At 41.0% G+C, this 27757-nt stretch overlaps 1 protein-coding gene across 3 annotated transcripts in view; it reads right to left on the reverse strand.

Annotated features, from left to right (window-relative positions):
• Window positions 1–13058: 13058 nt before the first annotated feature.
• Window positions 13059–27757, reverse strand: part of GPATCH2L (G-patch domain containing 2 like) — a 43912-nt gene continuing 29213 nt past the window's right edge. For 2 of the 3 annotated variants that reach the window (XM_066322016.1, XM_066322013.1), the window contains one exon: window positions 25110–25247. Coding sequence is in view for 1 of the 3 variants with exons in the window: in XM_066322009.1 (XP_066178106.1) it covers window positions 25075–25247 (173 nt within the window). In the remaining 2 variants the exon portion in view is untranslated. Of the gene's footprint in view, window positions 16821–24888; window positions 25248–27757 lie in introns of those variants that run through there. The other variant, XM_066322009.1, reaches the window with a different exon arrangement.

Below are 27757 nucleotides of genomic sequence, written 5' to 3' on the forward strand. Positions count from 1 at the left end.
GTTCTTACCATGGTAAAGCACCTGAGAGCACAGTGCCAGTCTGGTAGAAAGAACTGTAAAGAGACGCAGAGCCAAAAAGCTGAAGTTGATGGATTCAGTTCAGAATAAAATACTGCCATATTGCCTCCTAATGGCAGGGGGAGTTAGACACCAGCCAAGGGAGAAGAGAACTCACTTTTCTGTGGCTGACACCCATTTACATGAGATAAGTTACAGCACAGAATTGTCTTCAAACACTGCTTACCAATCCTTGCAGATGTCCTGGAAGAAATTCTGTTGCAGGACTCTATTTTCACCTGGTGAGAATACACCATCTTGGACTGCTGAAAGACAAACTGCACGCATCTGAGAACATATTAAAAGTCATCTATCAGACCTGCAACAGGACTCTAGAGATATGGAACAGATCACACAAGGTTAGTAGAGACATGACTGGATCACAACTGTATCTGAGGTTTCTGGTACTTCAGCTCCCCAAAAGACTGCTCATCACCAGCTCTCAGTAATCAAAGGACGTGCAGATACTGTCCCAGAAAATGAAAGAAAAGGTGTATCATAAAACAAGTTTCATTTTTACTTGAAGCCACCACAAATTGCAGTGCAAGTCCTCTTTGATAGGTAGGCAAAGAGACGAAGCAGCTCTGGGTGCTCTAGTATCACTCCATAGAAGCACTGGAAGTCTCAGCCTGCAGTAACTGATCACTAGCTCTCTATTGCAACAGTTCCCATCCCATTTCCCCATACTCCCTTTTTTTCAGGGGGTATTGTCTATTCAATCCTTGTTGGGATGGTTTTTTTTGAGCTCTGTGATCAGCAGTGCACCAAAATTGTCCAAACCTTGTGGACCATTTTTTTCCTTCCTACTATCAGAATGAGATTTCATCTTGATGTTCAGAGCTTGGAGACCCAGAGGTCAGAGGCCACCACACGATCCACTGAGCCACCCAGTCCCTAGATCACAATGTTAACAAATCACCATTTATCTTTGTTACTGCAGCAAGTGTCCAAGGCAAAACGGTGCCAAAGATCATATCTGTTGGGATAACCTATTGATTTGTGTCATATTCTGCCCAATCCCTATTTTATTCTTGCTCAGGCAGAGGTCAAGACAGGTTAAAAATAACTCCTTCAGTCTGAAGAGCAGAACTGAGGAATTTAAAGCCAGGCTGTTCGTCCCAAGGGTGGGGGTTCAAAAATCTCCAAGAGAAGCAACAGAATCAGAAATCTACAGCAGTTGTGAGTGAGACCTTGTAGTCAGGGAACTCAACCCATGGCAAAAAGTTTTTGCAGCTTTAACAATGAGATTTTTTTTTTTTCTGTGAGAGGGAATAAATCAGTCATCTTAGTTCATTCAGGCAACTAAGCATTACAAAAGTTTACGTGACGTACATACACAGTAAATGCTTTGAAATACCAGTGGAGATTAATGCAGATGCTGTTACAGCATTCACATCTCCTAGCCAAAGTACACTGACCAACATCAGCATAATTCACTGTCCTTATTCGACAGTAAGTTAAAAATTTGACCTTTATTACAGGGCTAAAAAAAAAAAGAGTTGAAGCAGTTGCTGCTGTTCCTAGCACTAATGTGCACATGCCATTTTTGTCAGAGAAATCTCTAGGTAGATGCAAATTTTTATTTAGATTATTTTATTCTATTTCAAAACCTTGGAGTTAAATTGCCAACGCTTTAGAGATATTTTCCCATCCATTAACATTATGCCCTCCAGAAAGTGAAATTTTAAACTAATACACATTTACCCTTCTTTTTCATTAAAGAAACATTATGTACATGCAAAGCAAAATCATTTCTTTATCGAATATACATGATCTTACCTTTACTCTGGCTTCATACTCCCACTCTCATGTATAGATTAGATGATTAAGAAAGGAACAGAGTATGTTACTGCATCTTCTAAAAACAATTTCTGACACTTGTACTAAAGCCCAGCAGACTTTAACAGGTGGCCAAGTCATCTTCTCTCCACAGATTTACACCTGAGTATCATTCACTTAACGGCCACACACCTGCAAGCCTCGTAAGTCCTCTGTAGAATAAAGGAAATTAAACCAATCTATGCCACCAGGTGATAAAAATATGGGCTCTGAATGACAGAGAATAAAACCTCTCACCAACTACCCGCACCTTGCCTCTAGAAGAAAAGGGGTTACCAACTGTGCAACAAATGCATCAGAAAATTCAGTCACTTTCCCAATCAAATGTCAAAAAAATATTGCTTCCCTTTCTATATCATCCTTGGACCTGGAGAGGCAGTATATTTTAGGAGTATACATTAGTCATAGCACTCTGGATAAGAAAAAAATTAAGGATTTCATTGCCCTTGCACAAAAGTAATATAGAAACTGTGTGGCACCTCCATGGGAAGTGAACAAAACAGAAACTCCAGTTCTGCCAGGAAAGCTCCTCACTTGGGATGAGAAAAATCTCTGTATAAAGTAGTTTAGTGAAATAGAGCAGTAAAACTACCTTAATGTTGTAACAAAAAGCAAAGGAAAGACCAGGAGGGGCTGAAGTTTTCCTTGGCTTACAGACCAGCACAGGGGAGGCAGGCTGGCTCACTGCACACAGCATCCTGCAGTTTTGGCAGAGGAGAAGGGCATGTGGCAGCAAGCAGGGGACACTGAGGCAAAACTTCACAGCACAGACACTACTGAGAAACATGAACACGTTCATCTCTGCCCTGTCACAGAATGGACCATGGTTAGGCTGGCTCAGAGATGACTAACCTTGCTGACTGTCACAGACAGGTTTCTCTTTTAACAACCAACACGTGGAATAGCCGAAGAGCAGTTTAAGTCTCAGCAATACTTGTATGATACATGCTCCAAAGCTATCTCTTCCCTTACTATATCCTTTGACTGGCCATTTCTGGAACAGCCGGGCAGAGCCCCACTCTGGGCTGCAGGAGCTGGCCACAGGAGTCATCCAGCTGGGGCTGCTCATGTACAGGTTAAAGAGGAGACCACCAGCACAGGCAGGAGGAAGAGCAGACAGGGGCAGGAAGCAGCAGAGACCTGGCAAAGCCTTCTTCTCTCTGCTCGTTTTCCAGTGGTTCTGCAGGCGATTACTCCAGAGCATCCAGCCATACCAAAATCAATAAACAATTTATACGCAGCCCAGGGAATTTTTCCACACTTAATAAAAGTCTCCAGTCACAGTTATGGCTTCATTTCACCTTAACGTCTTCTTTAACTGTCCCTTCTTTTCAAGATCAATTAGAGGCACGTGCAAAGAGAAAAACAAAAAACCACAACTACACACACAGCCCAACCAAAAAAACAGGGAAAAAAAACTAAAAAGCAAGGTCAAACTGAGCAGCCCAGCTTCTCCTCACCACTCTCCTGAGGCAAACATGGAAATTCAGGAACTGACAGGTAACACATTGGGACATCTTGTTTACACATGCTCCCTGCAGCCTCTGGTTCTGGGCACAGATCAGCAAGACACCAGCCTTATTTAGAAGAGCTGGAGTATTTGGTAAGACTCAGTTGAGTCTACAGAAGACACCTGCGTTCCCTGCAACTTCAATGGAAATTCAGCACCTCTGAAAAATTCCAAATACAAAGGGTGAAACTCTACCTGTCCTCAAAAGGGACACAGATCAGACACCTTTAAGCAGCTTTTTATATTGTACTAGCATAATCCAGTCTCACTGTCCCAGTCATGCCTTGGCTTTTGATGAGACATCCAGAACTCCATCACTGAGTCTTCTTTACTCCAGTGATTTGCAAGAGGAAAAGGGTAAGGATGGAGGCTAACTTCCATTAATAGCAATTGGGGGAAAATAGCTTTTGATCTCTCCTTCAGTTTCTGAATTGAGGTGCTAATATTGCTATGATGTTGTGTACTCACTTTAAAAGTATTAGAAAAGTTGTCTGTGTTTTCTTGGTAACTTGTTTGAAAAAACTCTCTCTGCACCTGGAATACCTGCTCTTGAACAAGATATAAAACAATGGAGGGCTTGGACTATTTGCCAGAGTTTCAGTCCTTATAAAGCTTTTTGAGTTCAAATGCTTCCTCAGCTAGAAGCCAAAGTCTCTGCCCCAGCTAAGCTGAGCCCATCAGCCACCACAGCTGCTGCAGACAAGGACAGCTGAAACAGCCCTTTTCATTTTTACCACTATTCAGACCCAGGCAGAGGAGGGTTCAACAGCTCCATGCCCCTGATGTTTTTAGGTCCTTAACCAGAAAGGTACAGCAGAAACTGGCTGAAATCATTACAATTCCTCAATTCTTCTCACTGCTGCAGGAATCAGCAAGGGAAGATTCCCTTTGCCTTCATGCCACCAGACACGGGAGGGAATCACCTGAGAGCAACCCTGGCAAAGCAACAACTGGGGTAATTGATCTCTTCAGGGAAGACACTGCTGAACAGCTGCCACTCAACAGCAGGGGCCCAGAAAATACTATTCCCACAGGTAATAGTTTGGCCTCTTACATTGCTCTTAGAAACAGGGACCTTTTCATTGAAAGCAGTTTTGAAATACAAATAATGGAGGCTGAAGAAAACAGAACAACACTAATCACCATGCCACTGTCACCACCAAAACACCTCTCAACTCAGGCTCAAATCTGTAGGTGGATCTGTACTGAGCCTGGGTCTCCTCTTGTGCCTCCTTCACCAGAAAGAAAGAACACAAGGGAGTAAACCTGGGGACAGGCAAACACTATTCTCTAGCTGGGTCCCACTGCTTTGGTAGGGCATACACAGAATGAAATGCATGCACACAGACAGCAGGGCATTCTGGCTTTCACAGTTAAAAAACCCAAAGAAGATGGACAATAGGTTAAGATATAAGGCACAAAAAATTGCTCAGCTTTCAAACCCAAACCATATTTCTCTGTTAACATCTCCAAAATGTGAGCTCTGTTCCCCAGCTATATCTCTTTTCAAAACACACCTACCTCTTATCTTGGGTCTTTCCTGCCTGCACATACCTTCATACATGTATCTTCCCTGATGACTTTTCAGTGTGCTTTAGCATCCTGAGATGCTCTGGCTCAGGTCCTGAAGATTAAGGACAATTAATTCAGCAATCAACAGTTTAGCAGTATCTCTTTTTTATTCCATTTCATTTCACACTGATGTCATAACAGATCACGTATCATCTTTCTCTTCCTCACCTTTACTACTTGTGGCCTACACCCACGTGCTTCTCTGCTTGGACAGTATGTTCTCTGAACAGTAAATGCTCCTATTCAAAGTCTGTAAAGCCTTAGGGGCAGATGGCCTTCAATACTGACTGAAACCTTCCAGGGAGCATAGGAGTACAGAAAGAGAGGAAAGACTGAGTTTACATTGATCCCACAGGCTGCAGCAGTAGCACAGGGCACCTTGGGCCTCAGATTCATTGAAGTTCTACTTTTCCAGAAGACCACTTGGTCAGTTTTCTTCATACAACCTTTGCTGGAGGAGTTTAGAGCTCTTCATCCACCACTCAGTTGATACTGTGCAGATTTTTCAGCACGTTCACACTAAAATAACCTGAGTTTGCATCAGATGGAGTGGAGCATTTCAAAGAAGGTTATGCAAACCTGCACCTGTTATATCCTCATAATTCGAAGCCTCTCAGGGAACATTGAGATCACCAATATATTAAAGCACACATCAGAAACTAATAGGGTGTTAAATATTTCCAGCTGAGAAAAGCCTACATGTCTGAAAGAAGACATCTCCAGTAAAAAAACCACGGTGCTGCTGCACCACAAGCCTTTGGCAAGACAAATAATTTTCTTACATGCAATATTTTACAGATTGTTCAAGGCTAAAGAAAATCTACCTTTGTTATTTAAAAGCAAAATATCTCAATGATACTCTGTGACAGAGAATTGGTCATCACCTTGCTGCCATGGTGCTAATGCCTGTGTCAGTGGGTACACAGCAAGAAGCCCTATAAACTGGGACCTTCAACAGAATGCAGTCACAAGCTACTGGTTGGCTTGGGAGTGTTTGGAGGAAGAGGAGGGGTCTAGACAGAATAGACATGGAGACAAAACAAAGAATACCCTAAGTTAGTCACTGCATGGAGCCACTAAAAACTTGAAACAACAGCATTCAGAGTATCACCAGGACAAAGGTGACTGGAGGGATGAGATCTCATAAACCATCCACTGGTAGGAGTCAGAAGAGAACTTCTTCTCCACAAACACATTACTACACATTTATTACACACCAAGTTTGTATCTACCTGGAAAGCACCAGTTAGAAGCAAGGCAATGTCCCAGGCTGTGGCAAAGCAAGCTTCCCATTAATAATCTGTATTGCCACCAAGAAAAGGAGCACAGCATTTTCAGAACTACTCAAGATTCTCACCTGCCCATGAAACCCAGCTTTTGTACACACAAGCAAGTTGATGGGGTTTTTGGTTTTCCCCTAATGTCCAAACACTTGGCTATATCCAACCAACATCAGGAGGTGACCTTGAGCAATGACAGTTTCTTAACCACTTTCAGGGACCTGATCCTATGGGGATTAAAAAAAAAAAAAAAAAAAAAAAAAAAAAAAAGGTTCCTTCAGGAAAAAAGTATATAGCCTGTGGTTAGTGGCTTCTTAAGAACCAGCTTCTACAGCTGTACTACAATGAGACTTATTATGGCTGAAGTACCCTTTTGCAGCACCTGAAAATAAGACCATCCTGCCCTTTAAATCAACCTGCTTTATGCTTTCCTAGATACAAATATACAGTCATATGTTATGCTCTTTCCTTAAACTCAGACCCTCCATTCCCCAGGAGCAGACAGTAACTGCTTTTCTGCATCTGAGAATTACCCAGCACAGCTCATCAATGCCTCAGAATGGCAATTGCATTGCCTGGATTGCCTCACAAGCACAAGAGGGCTGGAGAGTCAGACTGTCTCTTCAGCTCTGGGGGAATGTAACCACCACATCTGTGTGCACACAGAGGTCAAACAGCATTGAAGCTCTGACACTGCTACCCTGGACCTGGAAGACAGGAGGAAACAGAAGCCTTTCTGGATTTCATTGCATACTCCTATCAATTAGACCTATTTCAGGCATTTGTGGTTTGTTTATTGGGTAGTTTTTGGGTTTGGTTGGTTGGTTGTTGTTGGGGTTTTTTCATCCTTTATAAATGGCAGTTCTTTCCCTTCTGGCTTCACAGAGTCCTTCCAGACCCCAGAATGCTTCAACACTCTCATCTGACAAATTTTCATTTATTTAACAACTAAAAGGGAACAAGAAAAACAAAACATTTGTGCTCAACGGGACAGATGGATTTGTAAAGTTATATAGTGGAGATCAAGCTGAGAGGTGTTTGTTGATATGACAGAGAAACTGAGAGTGGGCTCAAGTGACAAAAATGTGAGAAAAAGTGACACCTGCATTGCCCAGTGTGTCCCTCATTCCGTCTCAAACAAGTTTTCACTCCGGTGAAATCCTCACTTGGATATTCTGTCCTTCCTTGGTGACTTGAACCCTTAGCAAGCATCCCTGTTAGCAAACCCTGAGCTCCCTTTCACAAGTGGCAGACTGCTGTAGAAGGCCACTTTACCAGGGCAGTAACACCTGCTGGAAAGAAAATTCCTGTAAGCACATTCCTTGTGACTGAAGCAGCAACCTTGACCAGTCACTTCAGAGCCCCGTTACATCCATAATGATACTGTCTCCACCTTTCCCTTCCCCCAGTATGAAAGATGAGTGGTTTTGTGGAACGAGTCCCCGAGCTGTGATGGGAATCCGTCTCGCTTGGCTGCAAAAAATATATATATCCTGGTATGGCTGTGATGAATCCTTTCATTATTCATCTGCAATTGCCCTGCTACTGCTGCTGTTCTGTTCTCACTCTCTCTCTTTCTTTTATAAATAAAAATGGAAGCAGATTAATGACAAATATTGACAGAGGTTGCTTTTAAAGAGCCGCACCTGAATGTGGGCTATGGGGGAAAAGCAGAGGCAGAGCAGCATCAGAGGAGTGGAAAGACCAGGAAAGACTAAGTAAGAGACGGGAAAAGATAAAGATGCTCACTCCAATTGAGTTAGGTGAGGGGAGCAAGGTATCCTTCTGGTGATGAGGACCTGTATTTGCTCCAACAAATGAGCTCTGGATTAACAGAGCTGTGTATCCAAAGTATCTGAAGTAGCTCTGGATTAACAGAGCTATGCATCCAAAACATCTGAAGTAACTAGAAGCAGTCAGTTGCACTGCCAAAGACACTCTGGAGCAAAGTTTGCAGAGACTAAAGCAAAATATTCACAGGACAAAACCGCAAAACACTGAGGGGCAGTTACACACAGATGACGTTGTGATCAATAAACAGTACCTGATAATGCTGTTTATCCCACTTCACTCCAGGTGAACAGTGAACAATCAAGGCTCTGGTTGGCACAACTGCCAAACCTACCTGTATTTTAGCAATGTGTTAGCTGCACCAAACAAATCTGTAACCAGTCAGGCCACAGGTTGACATGGTGAGTGAATGCATCCAGTGGAGGTAAACCTGGCCTCATGTTACCCTTCCCTGTCTATTCCCACTGGGAGAAGAAACATGGTAAGTGTTATAATCAAGTAGCACTCCAACAAGATGAACTGTTTATTCCTATTTAACATTTCATCCCCCTGTTGAAGAAAGCAGAAGAGTGGCAGAGATGGTATCTACCTCCTAGAGAAAGAAAAATCAACTCACTTTGGGTTTAACCTCTCATCTTAAAATAACCTGTTGTAGCCATTTTGAGCAGATGGGCTGCAGGAGACAGAGCTCAGAGTCCTGGCCCCTTATAACCAAACTATATCTGTTCATTGTAGATCCTGGCACTTTTTCTTCTCATCACACAAGCAGATGAAAGACCTGACCTACAAAATGGCTAACTCAGACTGCTTGTTGTGCCAGATGTTGCTGTAGCATCATAAACAAGGGCAGAGAACTGCAGCCATTGCACTTGCCTTAGTATTTATCCCAGATGTTGCATCTTAAACCCCCTAGGTGCAGTGTAAAACCCACAGACTGGAATAAGTCTGCTCTCCCAGTCAGAGGGCTCTCTTGTCCTACACACCTACTGATGCCCTTCAAATCTGCTGGGATTTCAGAGATTACAATATTGCTTTTTCTCCATTCTTCTCTCTCCTTTTAGCCTCTTCCTCATCCTCCACAGACAGCCTGAGTTCTGTTGTCACTTCTATATATATTTCTATCCCTATGGGGATCTCCAGTGATTGCAGTCTCCTCCTCTTAGGTCCCATGCTTCCTAACTCAAACACCATATATCTACCTGAAGATACCATGTCTGCCACAACCACTTTCTAACAAACCATTCCCAAGGCTCTCTCCCCTTCCTGCCATTGGTTACATTTCTTATGCAGCTCCTTATTCCCATCAAAGTGTTTGGCATCACATATGAGAGCAGAGATGTGCACAGACTCATTGCTGCTCGCTCTTTGCCAGCCTCCCACTTAACTAAACCCATTTTCATCCTTCCCTCAGAATTGCTCCTGCTCTTTTGATGCCAAGCCACTCTCCCACCCTCCTGTCCTCCTCAGAGCACACTGCTCCTTGGACTCCTTTCAACAGCAGCTAATTCAAGACATTACAGCACAGAAGCCCGTGCCAACATCCAATGCATAAACAAAGATGAGATACATGAGAGGAGAGAACACACTGTCAGCATTTAATAACAAACACTAATTGCAAACAGGGGGATGGACTTCTCCATTCCTGTTCTCTCAGCAGCCTGAAGGGATCTGAGCCAAGGGACGTGCCCATTCACAAGACTGATTGCCACCAGCCTGCTTGGTGTCTCACTGATCCACTGAATGGAGTGGATCTTGGAGTTTTATTTGCACTTCATTAATGTAGGGGCACAAGCCCCACACTAAGGCCTCTACTGACACAATTTCAAAAGCCTTTCAGGTGTGCTACACATCTGCCCTTATAATCTTGCAAAATTCTAACTTCTTTCTGTGCCTCCTGTTTTCCTGAGAAAATTGCCTTATATCAATCCCAAAAACCTGCAGAGCAGGCTATTTGTGGGCCTCAACGTTTCAGTACTTTTACTGAAAGCTGTTGCAAAAGATAAATAGTATTTTAAATAACATTCTCATTTACCAGAAAAGCTGGTTCTCACCACATGTAACATGATGTAGAGAGACCAAGTATTTTCAATAATTTTACCCCTCATTCATTGTGCTTCATAAACAAATCAGACCCCAAATGAGAAGACAGACACTTTGGGTTCTCTAGGGAACACCAGCCCCTTTCAGCCATAATCCCTATGTAGGAAGCATATGTAGTTATGTCACAGGAAATGTCCCTTCTCTCCTCAGCTAAAGATACTGTCAAAACCCTTAAGGAGCACCTGGGAGAAGAGGCATACACAGTTCTTTGCCACACGACTTTAGCACCACCTCAAAGCCCCTCTTGCAGCCCTGCACTGTGTGGATTTCCTATGAGCTGCTGAATCCCTGGAGACCATGGGGTGGTGGACACAGATGTGCAAACAATTGAACCAAAGTTAAAGCCTTGGTGCTTGCCAGTTGTGTGAGTCTCCCTCATCCAGACCATTTTTCCCAGGACTTTCTCCCAGCCCACCTCAGTCCCAGTCCTGACATCATGCCTTGGGCTGCCTCTGGCACTCCTTGTGCACATCAAGCCCAATCAACTGACTAAACCAGCAGAAATCAAGTCATTTTTTGCAGTTAAAGTGGTTGATGTGACTCAGAGGAGTCTGTGGAGGGAAAGGTAAATAGCAGGAGCTTACAAGCATGAAGAAACAATGCAGTGGACATGGAAGGACAAGACTTTTCCTTCCATCAGTCATAAACTGTTTACCTCTCTTCATGGCCTTGCATCCTGTATTTCTGACCAAAAAAAAAAAAAAAATCCCTAAAATTTCAGTCAACTGCAACTATTTAGAGTGCTTTAGGACGTGCTTGGATGAAAAAGTAGTGCAGAAATAAAAAGTCAACACCCCTCCAAATTTCCACACATTACAGGGTTTCAGCTCCCACAGACACTCAAGGTGATGCTGGAAACCCTCTGAGTGTGTCTACAACTGAACTCACTGTATCCTGATGTATCCAGCTGCACAGGTGTCACACACACTGCTCTCATGGTCCTCATGGTACCTCTCCACTGATTTTAACCTGCACAGCCCTTCAGAATTCCAAGTCTGTCTCCTCAGGACCCTCCCCTCCTCAGGTCTGGGGCCAATAGCAGCATTACTTGTATATTTACTTAGGACAGACTTAGGAGATTCTGCTGTTGTCTTGCCTTGAAAACTTTATTACCTTTTGGTGTTGCTCTCCAAACGAACACCCTGCATTAACCCACATGATGTTTTAGCCTTCACAATACTGAGCAGGTTTGAACTCTGTGGAAAGACAGAAGATCTGGAGTTTACTGACCTTCACACCCCATTACAAAGTCCACCTTTCTCTCAAGCTTATGTTTAATGAGATGACATGAAGGGCTTAAGTAATGGGGTATAGTATTCATATGGATATAAACTACTCAAGCAAAGGCCTACTCCTGCCTGTCTCTTCTTCCTCCTTTATCTTGCCCCTTGTGTCTCACAGCTTTGCCCCTTTGCCCTTGTTCTGACTCCTTCCTGATCCTCCCACCAGGTGACAATTTGAATTTTAAAGCCATTTACATTCCAAAATGTGCATAATCAGATTTTTATCCTGTACTTTTCTGATGTGACTTTTTTATTATGACATCAAGTACTGACCCATAATAAGGATGTAAATGCCCACTTTAATGTCTATTAGCAGTATCTGCAGATGCATATAAAATTATAGTATCATCACATAACTACATATTAACCTCTTGAGCTCCATGACAAACTCTCCAGGGAACACTGTATTCCAATTTTCAATTACCAGCAGTAGTTCAGTGACAAGCAGTAGAAGTTGTACTCATCCATATCCTAAACACTCAAGGTACTTGCAGAATGACAGAGTGGACATATTCTAAACAGACCAGTTCTGATGCTTCCAGTTGCCAGTTATTTGTGACAAGCATTGGGGTTCTTCCCAAGAACAAATACACAGTTACATTTAAGTATAGGTACACCTGGGATGTAACTTACCTGAAATAAACTTGTGGTTTTCAGCAAAGTTGTTTCTGAGTCATATGGCAGTGCACCATCATCACTTTAGCCACAGTGATTAGCAGAGAGAAGGTAAGGTGTACAGCAACAGACCATGTGTCATCTTTTATGCTGCTGTTGAGCAAACAATGCACTTTGCTCAGAAAATGCATACTTAGCACAGGTGTAAGGTGCAATGTGTGAGCAAGGAATGAAGTGGACTGCAGTACTTTACTGCAAGGGTAAGAAAAATCACAATTGCAGCTGTCTCTTCAGTCCCCAAATGGTATTAATGAAAATTCAAATATTCTGATTTTTATATTTCAGGTTAATGAAATCTGTTTACATTAGAAAATGAATATTCAGCTGCAAACAGAGCCTGACAACCCATATCTAACAAACGAACACATAAAAACTTGTAGAGGGAGGTTGTTTGTGTTTGTCTTTGTCTTTTTGGTTTTTTTAAAGACGTGCTAATTTCTCTAGAAGATGTAAACCAAGAGTCCATGGAGAGAACAGAACAAGACTTAGGGTAATAAAGACAATAGTACCATTTTCTCTTTGTATCCTTCTGATTTTTACCAATACAGCTCAGTCAGATGATTAATTCTGGTTCCAAGGGCGCTCTTCCCAACATATGCACTATGACTTCTGATATTTTAAAACATTGCTGAATTGGGCATTAGAAGGCAGCCTATCATTTGTTAAACAACAGTAGAGTTTACTTCACTAGACAATCATTACTTTGTAGTTTAGAAAAAAGAATGAAGAGGACAATACTTGAAATATCACTGCAAGACATGAGTCAAAATTCATGTCATCCTAGGACATTCAGGTAAAAGTATATGAAGTGTTCCACGGCAAGTTTTCACCTACCTATTGCTCTTTCTTGAGTTATTTCACAGCAGATTCTCTATGATACTATACACTTGGGACTGCTCTTTCAATTCCTTGGAAGTCCAGGAATCATAGTATTTCCAAAGACAAAACATATTTGGGGAAATTAAAATACCTTTATAAGGAAATTCCAATAAAAAGTGAATACATACCAAGAAGTCCTAGCTCAAAAATAAATAATATATATATACACACATAGATTTACACATATCTGGTTACAGATAAAAATTCTCAAAGGGGAAGAAATCCCTTTACTGCCATCCTAAGCTGTCCCTTGGTCCACACAGTTTACAATAATGCTGTATCAAATGATTACTCAGTTTATTTTTGAGACTCTAACTTCATGCAGAGCATAGAAGGCATGCCTCCAGAGAGGTGAAGGGCAAGAACTGAAGGAGATGAGCACAAATGAGTCAGGCCCAATGACAGAAAGGACAAAGCAGGAGGCTGTCTGGGTTCTCATGATGAAAGCAACTGACCATCAGCCCTGGAGAGACGCCTCCCTGCTGCCATCTCTCTCTTAGCTGAGAAGCCATAGAAAGACTTCAGCAATAAGGACAGTGCTCCTTACCTCATCAGTAATGGTGGCTGGACGTGCAGAAGCTCTGAGCACTTATAGCTGCTCAGGAAGTTTGTAGGAAATGTGATTTGGACCTACAAAAGTCAGTCCCTGCAAATTGTGTCCGTGTATCTCCTCTCAGGCCCCTCAAATTCAGAGATAACTCCTGGGTTTTGCTTCAGTCTCAAGCTCCTCACCTATGCAATAAATGTGACAATAACATCCAAATGCTCAGCACACAAATTCATTAACATTCTAAGCTGTCATAGCAGGAGGTACCTTGAAGATACTAACAAGGAAATTACTTCTTTCCTCTTCAGGGTGGAGTATGGATGCTGTGCAGTAAATAAAGCTTGAAGTCAGCGTAAGTAAGGGGAAGAAAAAAAATCCAAGCTAACAGCTGTACATTCAGAGAGTCTCAACTGTCCTACACAAAGGCAGAAACTTCGTGTGAAAGGGGGCAGATGGACAGGCTGAGACACACAACCCTCAAACCCAACACCAAATCATGCAAGTGCCTGACTGCATTGCACTGTACATGCAGAAGGGCACTGACTACAGCAACATGGGCCACTGAAATGGCAGCTCTGCCATCAGAGCACCAATTTTCTGGTTGTTACTGGAGGGGAGGGTGTGGGGTGCTGAACAAGATTCTTGTTTAAATGTCTAAATACATATGTAAGCAGATGAAGGCCATGGTTTAGAGCCCTGCAGCCTATCAGTGTAGGGAGGAGGGTGAAATGTCTCCTTCCCCATTTAGCCCCTGCACTGTTTGAGTGCAGGATAACAGGCATACCTCATGGCCCCCTCTCCCCACCCAGGAATCAAACCCTGCATGTCTTATTCCCCCCTTCCTGTCTCCACAGTATCTGGAAGGACCAGCAAGGCATAAAAGATTCTTGAAAGCTCCCCTTGCTGTTCATTGGATGGCCAAGAAAAAAAACACAGGACTTCTTTCACTCACCATACAACATTGAGCAGTAGGAGTGTCTGGCTCAAAATGGGAACATGTGTTTCCCCATGGAGAAGGGTTAAGCGAACCCAAGCACTTGCAACTTGTTTTGTGAAGCAGTGTGAAGAACAGCCCTAAGACAACACTGGTGAACCTCTCAGGAGGCTGGTGACAAAATTAGTAGGGAAACATCAATGTCAGTGCTGGCATTAGTTTATCAGAGCCATCACTGCACCTGCAGGCAGTCTGTGAGCTGTGACACTTCTCAGAGGAAGACTTCTCCAATCTTTAGGTACAATTCTCCAATCTCCAGGTACAATTTTTAAAGTGTGTTCTGAAAACTCTGTGTGCTACATCTGCCCTATTGCAGCAACTCCTGAGATCTGCTCATTCTCATATTTAGACACCTCCCCCACTAAAAATGAATAAAATTAATGTAGTTTACTACTTTGAAATCCTATATTTCATTAAAAACTAAGTATCTGTTCTTACTGGGAAATTGTTCTATAACAGTAGAGAACAAAATTTGTACCCCAGATTTGAAATATCCTTTTATTTATATGTGAGAAGTTCTCTGTTAATACATAGCAAGTCTACTTGCATCCATCTGTAGTTTCAGATTATTTTTATGAGCTGGAAAAGCATGAAGCAAGGTTTGAAAAATATCAAAATCGATAAATAGCATCATAGTCAGCCCTGTTATCAAACTTATCACCAGTTATTCAAACTGAACTGAAAAAATTCTCAGCCCTGGGAGGTAAAATTAAGGACATGTTAAAAGCACCATTCAGCTTTTCCTTTTTAAACAGAAATTAATCCAATTATCAGATGAAACGTTTCATTACTCAAAATTTTAAAATTAAAAATTGCAAGTAAGACTGAAACAGCTAATTATTAGACATCTGAAATTTTTGACATTACCAATAGTAAGCCAAATCTGAGCCTTTCTAATAAGACAATCTATTGCTCCTTGTTCTGACTCCCTATATCTAACAAAAATCAGCATATTTCACTGGGAACTCTTCCCAATTCTCACAGGCGCAGCTTGTAGATGAGAGAGGAAAATAATCACTTTTAAAAATTGGACAACCCTCTACTCCAAATATGGTGTTAAAAAAACTTGGAAGCCGTTTCCAAAGGATCTTGATCTTTTTTGTTTAAAAACATTCAGTCCACTTAGGATCTAATTTTTTTACAGTTTATTCATTAGAATAGTTGAGGTAAAGGGATTCCTGTGTTGTTCCTACCACAAATATGCATGGCTATTAATAATGGGACACAAGGATAGGCAAAAGAAAATTCGAAGTTGTCTGTTCATCTGATCTTTGAAGTCACTGTTATCATGGAAAAAAAAGAACTATGCCAATCTATCTTAAAAGGATGTTAGTGGTGGCAAAATGAATTGATATCCATTCAACTATCCATTGAAACTGACCTGCTCATTTAAATGACATCCCATTTGGGAGTGGGCAGATCTGAAGCAGTGCCTTAGAAATGAAAGGCTATTAAAGAAATTCTGGAATTGTTTCAAATTCCAAACAAGGTGCATCTCACTTGTCTAGAGACAATGTCCTGACAAACTGGGAAACAAAATCATTACAAAAAAACTCCAAAGAATAGACATGATAAATTACCTCAAATCCTTCACTCAGGTTTGCAATTCAAAGCAAGAAAAGCACAGTAACTCCCTACAGACCTTCAGATCACAGTTTATACTTTATACTTACGGAAACGGTCAAGGAAGCATGCAGATTAATGGAGGGCCCAATACTGTAAATCTAGTCAGATGTCAGCAAAACCTCTCTTCCCCCACTCTCAACTGAGTTCACTTTATATCAGATAAAACACTTCTTTCATATATTGATTTATTTCCAGTTTCTATAATCAGAACAGAGATTCTGCAAGAGCCTCATTCAGAGAATACACATCTTATTTAAAACAGAGGAATACAAGCAGGAATCTTTCTTATTTACATGTTAACCTTAAAATAGACCCAGAGTCCAAGCCCTATCAAACAGCTAAATCTTATGACCTCATAAAATATTTGGGACATGCAGGAGGCAGCTCTTCACAGACTTAGAGTAGATCTGTTTGTGAGCTGTCTCTAGGAGAGCCCTCTTTGACAGCAGGAGGAAGCTGAACTGCAGCTGATGGGAGCTTTGGCTTACTGTATGGTGTTGTCAAAACCTGAAGGAAAATTCAAGGACTTCAGCAGTGCCCAAGGGCTCTGGTCAGGCTGGACCAGTCTCAGATCATGGCCCTCTTAGAAATGCCTCCAGCAATGAAATCTCACATGCACCAATCTAGGCAACCTAGGCTTTAGCTCCAAGTTCATCTTTATGTCCATCTGCAAGACAAAAGATGGTTTATTACTTAGTATTTCCAATGCCATAAAGGGTTTTCTATCACATAGGCATGACAGCTCTGATCCTCTTCTGATAAAACGAAACAAACTGAGCTCTTAAGTATTGCAAATTATAAATATGATTGGTACAAAATTGCGCTACAATACTATTAAAAGGAAAGGCAATAAATTTTTGAATTAAAATTTTTTTTCTCACTTTCTAGGACCTTGTGCATTGAAAAGCAGTGGTAAGAACTTCAGATTCAGACCCAACTGCCTAAATATCACCTCCTATGGTAGTGTTACAGCAGCGTTTGGGCAGCAAAGAGTAGCAGCGTATTTGGATGTATGAATATATGAAGCCTGAATAGCAACATTAGAACACTCTATAAGGAGTACCCTAAGTGACTCTCACAGTTACTCTAACTCTGAAGAATACTTTAGGTGTAGGCATTAGAACTGAATGCATATGTAGATGTGGAATACTGGGGATTTTCATGCAGGAGTACAGTTAAAGGTTAAATGACAAGTTTTACAGCATGAAGCTTATGAAAAATGATGTATATGGGTTAGTGGATTACATAGGACTTGTTGACTCGGCATACAAATACATGTCAAAAAAGCCTCATTGTAAAGAAAGAACAAGACTTTTCAACCTTGCTGGAAAAAAAAGGCATTTTAAGAAACAATGTCAGGATGCTGATATTAGGAAAAAAGTATTCCAAGAGATGCTATTTACCTATGAAGAGGGTAATTACTAAGAAAACTGATTACAAACAAAGATATGCTAATCCTTACTTGATGTTTTCATCATCAGGATGTGTCCTTGTAAAAATATATTTAAATCCATTTGCAGGATAAATACTACAATCAAAAGTTCAAAAATGTTTCCTCTAGCCTTGAAGAAGTTTGTACATCTTTTGTACACCACTGGGCTGAGAGAACATTAAAAAAAAGTATCAATGTATTACTGCTTCATCATCATACAGTACCCCCCAGATATCCAAACCAGGTCACTGTGAGACACAGATTACCAAGACAAGCAGACTTTGGTCTGACACAGAAGAGCCTTTTTCATGCTGTTCATCCCATTTCCTTCAGAGGTTACAAGGACAAGAGGGCAGCTTTACAAAACCCTGACCATCCTCATAATACTGGCATCTCTGCTTTAGGACATTGAATACTCTAGCCCATAACACACAGGGTTCAGCAATACTTCTCCTGATTATTGCCTGCAAGTCTATATATTTTGCATCTTTCTTTGATATAACAGGCTGTACCAGTCCATTTTCCAGTTTTACTAATTCTTTAAGCAGGTACAAGAATTCTCTTTCCATACTATGCCAATGAACACGTCTTTTCAACTCACCGGACTCACAGTGACAGCCACATTTGCAGCTGGGAAGGCATTCTAGCCACATTAAACTTGAGAAGGATGTTGAAAGCTCCTTCTGTCTCCACAATGTAAATCTGTATGATATGTCAAGTGACTGAGGCCCTGCCACATGTGGGACTCCAGGCACTGGTGCCAGTTTAGTCTCCCTGTACTTGCCTGTGGCACTATTCACTTTCTTAAAAAAGAGATGCTTTGGTATAACTAAGACATTATGTCCTCTGTGCTGAATTCAAACCTTGTACTCGGTAAAGTTAATGGCCTAAGACAATCTTGTTTTACCATAGGATGTGTCCCCTTATGCTTTATGCCTTAAGAAGCATTATTGTAAGGTATTTTTTCCTGCCTTGGATGGTACAAAAGGATGTCGCAATCACAAAACACAAACTGGAACAGAATAGTGTCTTTCTGTGAAAGACACAGAAATGAAGCATCACAATGAATACTGAAGCATCTTCCTTTGATAGCCTCCTAACAGACTATTAAAATACATATTCTGAACAAATGTAGCATCCTTCACTTTTGCTTTACTGAAAAGTCCTCTGGTTACAAACTGTCCCTCAAGACAACAAAGCAAAGTTCTTTTCCACTTGACATAATTCTGTTTCAATATCTAGGCACACATGCTGTTTATTGTAGCATCTTCCTTCTTCAGCACAGAAGAGGTCACAGTAAGAGGCACTCCATCATGCTTCTTGTTGCCCTTCCTACAATTTCCCTTCTCGCCCTCTGCCCACTAAGCAAGTGTCTCCAACATCCACAAAATAACAGCAAGAGCATCTACAGTTTGAAGGACAGCACTAACCTACTCAATGTCATTATTCAAGAATGATGCTGACAAGACACACCTCTGCATACCACAATCACAAAGCTAATCTATCATTCAGTAGCACTAGTCCCAGCCTCTAGCAAGTTTCTCTCCTGGTCCTGTTTTGCTGCTTTCTTCACTTGTTACTGTACCTAAAATCATAAATCCATCAGGACAGAAACTATATTCTTTTAATTCAGGCTTCTGCAGTACCTACCAAACTGCACATTAAGCCTGACTAGACCTCACTGGAACTACTGGAAATGTGCAAAGAACAACTAGAAAACATACTTCTCTCAGGTCTTAATTGCTCTCTCACTGAATGTCCATCTTCTCCCTATACACAGAAGTATGTCATTTTGAGATTGGTCACTGCTGTCATGAAAAGCTGTTGCAATTGCATGAGGTCCCCAGAGACAATAAGGGATTTGTATATATTCATCACCTTTCTAATAAGACAAGAAGGAGTACTGGTGGAGTATTAGGCTAGTTAGCCCTATCTCAGTCCCCTGTAGCTTTATGAAGCAACTTCTGGAAGCCATTTCTAGGCACCCAAAGGACAGACATGACTAGGAACAAACATTAAATGATGAAAAATCAAGCCTATGCACCTGTTTTCTATGATGGAAGAAGAGGCTCTGAGGATGCACAGAGGGCAGTGAATGATGTCTCCACTGACTTCAGTCAGCCTCTCATGCAGTCTCCCATAGCACCCTTACAGCCAGATGGGGAAGGAATGGACATGGAGGTATGGATGGCATCCAGTAAGAAAGATCAAAGAGAAGCTGGCCAGGTTAAGCAAGCAGTGGTTTGAAATCTGCCTGATGGCCATTCATGAAAAGCATGCCTCAGAAGACAATAATGGGATTGACAGTGTTCAGAGATGATTAGTGACATGGTGAAAAAAGACAGAATGTACTCTCAACAAGATCAGAATAATGGCCTGTTGAAGAAGGGAGCCCACTGATATGCTGGATGGTGGGGGTACCACCAAGAGGGACTTGGACAGATTGGAGAAATGAAAAGACAGAAACATCATGAAGTTAATAATTAAAATAGAATAGTTCAATTGGAAGTGACCTAAAATTAATAACCAGTGCAACCGATTGACCATTTCAGGACTGAACAGAAATTAAAGGGCATTGTCCAAACGTCTCTTAAACCCTAACAGGCTTGGGACATCAACCATCTCTCTAGGAAGCCTGCTCTAGTGTTTGACCACCCTCTCTGTATAGAAGTGTTTCCGAATGTCAAGTCTGAATGTCCCTTGGCACAGCTTTAAATCATTCCCACGTGCCCCGTGACTAGATACCAGGGAGAAGAGACCAGCACCTCTCCTTCCACTTCTCCCTCCTCAGGAAACCATAGAGAGCAGTCTCATTTTCTCCAAACTAGACAAAACCAAATTCCTTCACCACTTCCCACAGGATATGCCTTCCAGCTCTTTCATCAACTTGGCATTTATTATTTGCTCTGTTTTAAAATTACACCATGATCTAGTCAAGGGAGGAATTGTCCCACTTGGATCTGCTCTGGTGCAATCTCACCTCAAGTCTCATGTGCAGTTTGTGGTGTCACAATATAAGAAGAATATAAAGCTATTAGAGAGCATCTAAAGGAAGACTAAGAAGATGGTGCTGCTCCTGAATATATTTAAGAATTCCTTTCTAAAAGCACATCCAGTCTTCCTAGATTCCTTTGTCCTTCAGGACTGACTCCCAAGGGATTTTATCAATCTCCTGAACAGGCCAAAGTCTGCCCACTTGAAGTATATACTATGATTCTATGATTTAAAGGACTTTAAATGCCTTTCAGTAGCACCCAGTATGATCTCCTCTATAATTTTTCCAGATATTGGGGCTAGACTAGCAGGTCTGTGTTTCCTGGGTCTTGCTTCATGCCCTTCTGGTAAACTAGAATAATACTGAGTAGCTTCTAGTCAGCATGGACCTTTCCCAGACTCCCAAAACCTTTGGTAGAGATTCAGAGAGGTCATACTACAACAACCAGTAGCTCCTTCAGTACTCTGGGATGAATCCCACCTGGCCTCATAGACTTAGAAACATTCAACCGGTCCCTTACAGTCTCCATGTACACAAACAGAAAGTCACTATTCCCACAGTAATGGTCCTCCAAATCAGAAGATGGGGCAGCCCAAGGTCTGTCAGTATTCTAAGACACCAGGGCAAAAAAAGAAGGACTGAATGCCCTCACTTTTTTTCACTCCAATTTGTCAGGTGATCATCTACAACAAATATCAGTCCAATGTTTTCCTAAGACCTCCTCTTGCTGTTTATGCACTTCAAAAAGCCTTGCCTCTCAGACACAACACTGGCCAATTTCATCTCTAATTAAAGTTTTGGTCTTCCATAGCTTCTCCCTGCATATGTGAACTACAGCTCTGTAATTTTTCTGTGAAGCTTAACCTTGCTTCCAGAGATCATACAATCTCTTTCTCTTCTTGAGATTCAAGAGGAGTTCCCTGTTCAGTTCAACTGGTCTTCTGCATGGCTCAACTTTCAACACAGAGAGATCACCTGTTCTTGTGCTTTTAAAAGGTGATTCCTAAAAGCTGACCAGCACTCAAGGGACAGCATACTAGTAACTAGCTCACTGAGTTACCTGAAGTTAGCTCTAAAGAAATTCAGGATAGCAATTTTGCTGACCGTTTTCCTCATTACATCAAAAATTTTAAAATTACCCATTTCATGATCCTGTGGCAAAGGCAGCCACCTACCATCATATCTCTCAAATGTCCTTCTTTATTAATTAAAAACAAGTTTAAGAGGGGATCCTTCCTAGTTGGCTCACTGAGTACTTGTGATTACAAATTATCTTCAACATACTTCAGGAATTTCCCAGACTTGCTTGTCACACCAGTATGGTATTCCCAGATCCTGTCGGTGAAGTTGAAGTCTTCCATAAGGGCAAGGAGAAAGACAACTGGAGAGAAGACAAAACTGAAAAAAGACTGGGGAGTCCTGGTAGACAAAAAGTGGAATATGAGTGAGCCATGTATCTTTGAAGCAATAATCACATACTGGACCACCTTTGCAGAAGCACAGCTACCAAATCATGGCATGGTATTACTCCCTTCTACTCAAGTAATGCACATGGGAAGCAGTATTCTTCACACTGAGTACTGTGTGAACAGAGTGAGTTCTAAGAAATCTGCCTTGGATAAAAAAAAGATGCAAAACAATGGACTTATTTTATTCATCTAAGAATGCTGTAGATATTAAAATCTGTATGAAGCTACCAAAGTCTGAAGATATATTTTGATAAATACCCTGGAGTAACAAGATATATGATCCATTTAGCTTGCCTACCACTCAGGAGAATCACATTTGGTTGAGAATCTGACTGACCTGTGAATGGATTCTAATCTAGAAATAGGAAAGACAGAGCAGCTGCAGTAACTGGAGTGTCCTGGAGGTTCCAGAAAGTTGCCATGGCAGGAAGTATGGCTTGTCAAGACAAGACCTGCACAGCTGCTCTTCACTACTGCCGCAGGCACAATCTACCTTTAAAGGCAAGAAATACATTCTAGGAGCTTACATCCTAAGTAAGGGCTTAACCAGATAACACTGTTACTGACCTCAATAGGAAAATCTGATAAATTCTCTTTCCCTGTCCTCTGAGAAAAGTCACACCGTGCATTGCAATCCACCCCTCCACCACCACAATGAGATGAAGGCTCTTGATTCCCTAACACCTTTCTTGAAAAAAAATTTTAAAGCATCCTGACATCACAGAAGAGGAAAAATCACTTTGAACAATACTCAGAATGTAGCAAGATATATCACAACTGATTTTAAAATGGGAATACAATGGCTAAAATATAAAAATTTTAGCTGAATGATTAGTAACCCTAGTCAGCCTGTTGAATAGACTCAAACTAAGAGAGGCTGTGGAGGATACTCCACGAGATCAAAACCACTCAATTTCACAAATGCTCTTTTAGGGAACCACTCCCTATCACTGGAGCAGCATGCAGTTTAAATTACAAGGCTACAAATCCTAAATTTTATCTGCAAGTTGTCAGAAGAACATGACCACCTTTCTCATTCACTGTATTCATCAGTACTAGATAGTCAAGACACTACTCTTCAGATTTACCTTCTCATCAGATGTTTTAGATTACAGGCCCTCTGAAACTTCCAGCGTTACACCTTAGCAACAATTGTTCAAAATAGCTACAAATAAGACAAAGCTATGACAACTTTAAAACAGGAACACTCCTTCCTTCACAAACTGTTACAGCTTGTCCTGTAATTTAAATGTATTTCTAAATTCCTTCATGAAGATAAAAAGGGTTTCCCTGTTCTAATTACTTCTAAAATGTACCACCCAAATAAAAAAAAGAAAAAAAAAAGAAAAAAAATTTTTTTAGAAGGATTTATAGTGATAGATCCGACAGTTTGCTTGTGCTGCAAAATATAAATCCAATTTGGATGTCTCCCCAAGAATAAGTAGGTATTAGGGGATCAGACAGTGTGTATGTAGTATAACTAACTATATTTGTCAATCATGATTTAGCAAGTAATTTGGTTTCTGTTTCATGTATATTACGACCATTTCCCATTTTAATACACAGTTAATATAAATCACTGCTTCATATTCCCCCAATCAAACCTGTCCCTCAGTCATTTGATTCATAAGAGAGCAGAAAACTGCAAAATCACTAAAATGACACAAATTTTGCTCTGCTTAAGAGTGCTAAATGCACCGTCACAACCAAAACAGATTTTACAAGTTTAAATGGTCCTGTCTGAAAGCTCCAACAAGGAAAGCAAAAAGTTTTATTCATACAAACAGATCCTATTTTTAAAGGACTTAAGAAGCTGTGAGGCCACCTGTTCCTTGGCACATGCTACACAGGTAAAATATTCTGAAAACGTAGTCCAAGGTAAGCTCCAGAGTTATTAAAGAGAGGGAAGAAATCCTGTCCATATATTCTGCACCACAGAAGGTAACAGCAGACCAAGTGGAAGTTCTATGAAGATAATCTCTTTAGTGTATACCGCAGTGTAATGTCCAATCATCAGCAGGTGGAGACACCTCCAGTAGGTATAGCAGAGAATACTTTTGAAGGGAGAGAAAGTATGATACAGAAGGAGTCTGATCTATACCCATAATGCTCTGAACTCAGGTGACACTTTAAATGGCTTTTTTGTTCAATGGCACGTTAACTTCAACAAGCATCCTTTAGAAATGCTAACATGTTTTTTAGTTGATACACCGAGATATGGATGTTTTGTGTAATCTTCTACCATACTGCAACAATATTCAAGGCTCCGGGTTTCCATCCAGCTTGCACATTTACATCCAAGTAGTTCTCCCAAATCCTTATCCGGCAGGAGGTTTAGGAATGAACATGCAACACACAATAAAGACTGAAGACACTCAGAACAGTGGAGAAGGAAAAGGTCTAATGGACAATGCTGCCAGTGAGCTAATGGCAATTTCTACGTAGACAAGCACCATATTTGCTTTGCCAGTAGCAACATGATTTGAGTCCATTAGCACTTGGCCACAAAACATTCTGCTACTACAGGATTCAGGTTCCACGTTTCAATGTGTTAGTATTCCTTCCTCATTCCTCAGCCAAGAAATTCTTCTGGCCTGGAAGCAAGCAGAGCAGAGAGAGACTGCTGCCTCCCTGAATGGCAGAGGAACTTTTACCCTGAAAATGCCAAATACACAAACAAGCAACACGTCCAGGGGTTGAATAATGATCTGAAAACCCAAAAGAATCTGTACATGACCCATTACATATGAACTGGAATCAGAGAAAGAGATGAATTCATAATAAATACAGTGATAGCAGGAAAATTTCTAAAAGTCACTGCAGTCCCAACACTGATTACCTTTTCTTAAACATCAATTCACAAACATGACTTAGGTGTGTGAGGCACACAGACCAGCCTGGATGGTGGCACGCATTACGCACCAATACTGAAGATACCACTACTGCCAAACAAGATGTTTGGTGCAAACGCCAGAATCAAACACTTCCAAAATCGAGCAAGTTTTTACAGTTGCAACGCTTCCTTTTAGCTGTATCCAGGGCTCTTCTCTGGTGGCATTTTAAAAAGGTTACTGGAGACAGCAAGAGCAGATTTCTCAGCTGCTGGTGTTTTCCCAGTCCACTCGGAGTTCTGGGGTCTCAAGGATGGTGTTGCTGGTAGCTCTGATTCTGCTGCATCCATGTGGACAGATAAAGTTGCTGGAATATAAAATTGCAGGAAAGGGGTAACAGAGGAAGACAGTAAGAAAAGGCAATAAAAAAGTTAGAACAACTGACTTCATGGCAAACCCCTCATATATGTAATTTCATTTATGAAGATATTATTTATTGGATTTCTAAAAGTTTTCCATCCAAATTCCTTTGAAATAGAGGTTCTTGACAGCATTAACAATTTTGCTCTAACAAGTCACACATTCAAAACTCCAAGTTCCCAGTCCACTGACTAGTTCCCTTAGTCAGAGTTCCTGTTGAAAATCAAAAGTTTTGGCTGTCCCATATTTAAAGTGAATCAATTCACAATCACTCATCTTAAAATAACTTGGACTCCTTGCAAAGACTCAATTAACTCTCTATTTGAGACTTTCAAAGTCTCTGAAGGCATGGCAAATTTCAGGTTGCTAAGCTCATCTAAGAAAGAAAACATACCTCTCCTCACCCAGAAATGGCAGCACCATGAACCCCCACATATATCCAACATGGTAAATCAGCACATTATGACTAGAAACTCGTTGCCAAACTAGGTGGAAATCCATTCTCATTTTCTCAATGAAATCACTGCTTCAAAATGGGACAGGCTTTAATAGCCAGAGAGATTTGCAGATCCACAGCTCAACCCAAGAGTCACCCAAATTTCCAGGATTATAAAAAAACCAGAGATATGAGAGTTTGCTCCAATTCTCAGCATCCTGAATCTCTCAATCCTCACAAGCAGAAGAGAGCCAGGTAAAGAAGAGTAAGTGCCATAGGAGTCTTTGGGGCAAACAGGATTTTTTTAACAAGTAACTACTTCAATACAAAACACATTTCTTCATTGCAGTCTCACAACAGATAATAGTTGTTTGCGTGTTTTAATTACAGGTAGCATCTGCTGTTCTGTAGTGGATGAAGGATTAAGAGGCCACAGCAAGTCTCAACTAGAGGACAGATTGCTTTGAAGTTTAAATAAAAAGTTGGTTCAATGCTTGAGGTTCCACATTAAGTAGATCTGGAACCCCAACAATGCTGTTTCTGGACATCCAAAACAGTGAGTCATTCCCATACAGCTACAATACAGCTGATAAAAGTACCTGCAATTTTACATCCAGCCCATCATCTTCCTCCATATGAAGAAGGTCACATGAAATGTGAAAATAACCCAAATAACTAAGTCAGTCCTTAAACTCACCATCACCACCACTGCTACACTATGTGCCCCTTACCAGCAGCCTCCCCATTTAGGGTCTACATCTTTCCTCATAAAAGGAAAAAAAGAACTGAAACTGGCTTCTTGTTTCTGGGTATGGCAAAGAATGAACAATTAGCAAGAAACAGAAGAGGAAAAATTCACCAAATTACTATTATTCACCAGACTGTTCTCCAATAAGCAGCTTCACAAGCTGCTGTCACCTTTTTTACAAGCTAAGTGTGAATACATGCCAAGGCAGACAAAAATCTATTTATGCAGTTTTTTACCCCATACTCACTATAATAGCTGATTAGGATGTCAGTTACCATGTGCACTGCTATATACATTATGAACCACATAAACATTAAAAACATCAGTGTAAAGATCAGTAGTTCTTCACCATTTATTGCACAACCATCTGTATTTGTGGCCTATTCTGACAAAATGAAGACAGTCTTCATCAGATTCCTTTCAAAACAAGAGAATAACTTCCATGAGAATAAAATTTTATGCAGTATTTCTCACACAAGCTCTACTGTGCCACTGGGGATAATTATTCCAAATCTACTGTACTGGAACTGAAAGTAACTGAATACAAAGACACAATCCTTGCCTTCGAAGTCTCAGATCACTGATGGGTCAAAGGTTCTTTACCAGCACAGATCTTCTTCCTCCCTCTGCACTGGCTGTTGGTCACTCAGTTGGATGAATCTCTGGTCTAATCCAGTACAGTCAGCCTTAACTTCCTCCAGATTTCCGTATTCTGCTGCCAAACTACACCAGCTAGCTTTTTGTTCTTATCTGGTGAAGCCTCATGCTTTAGGGCTCATGCTGTTCGACTGTGTAGTGTGGAAAACATTGATTTTCAGTCTCTCCAAATATTTGCCTAAGTTTGCCCAACTTAATTGTGATAAAAGTCACTTCCTGAAGTGCAAATTAATTCTGAATTTTCTGCCCACTTTTTGTCGTTCTCAACAGCTCAGTTATGGTATTTAGGCCAGTTAGCCTCAAAGACCAGCATTAACACCAGAACTTCAATACTAAATCAGTAAAATAGAGACCAAAGGCACTTCTACAGTAATGCAGTTTTTTGATGTTCATGCAAGGGTCTCTGGGAAAAGATACTTCACCAGAAATCATAAATACTCACAATTCATGAAACTGTGTGAGAAGACATGGAATAAAACTAGTCGTTTGGTTCCCAAATAAACATTATCTCTGCATTAAAACATATATTAAACATTAAAAGCTGCCTTTTCTCGTTCCTGCACTGAGGAGGGAAATAGCACCTACATCCCATCTGCCTTTTATTAGCATCTTCTGA

Source organism: Sylvia atricapilla, chromosome 6 (assembly GCF_009819655.1).
Source record: "Sylvia atricapilla isolate bSylAtr1 chromosome 6, bSylAtr1.pri, whole genome shotgun sequence".
Taxonomy (NCBI): domain Eukaryota; kingdom Metazoa; phylum Chordata; class Aves; order Passeriformes; family Sylviidae; genus Sylvia; species Sylvia atricapilla.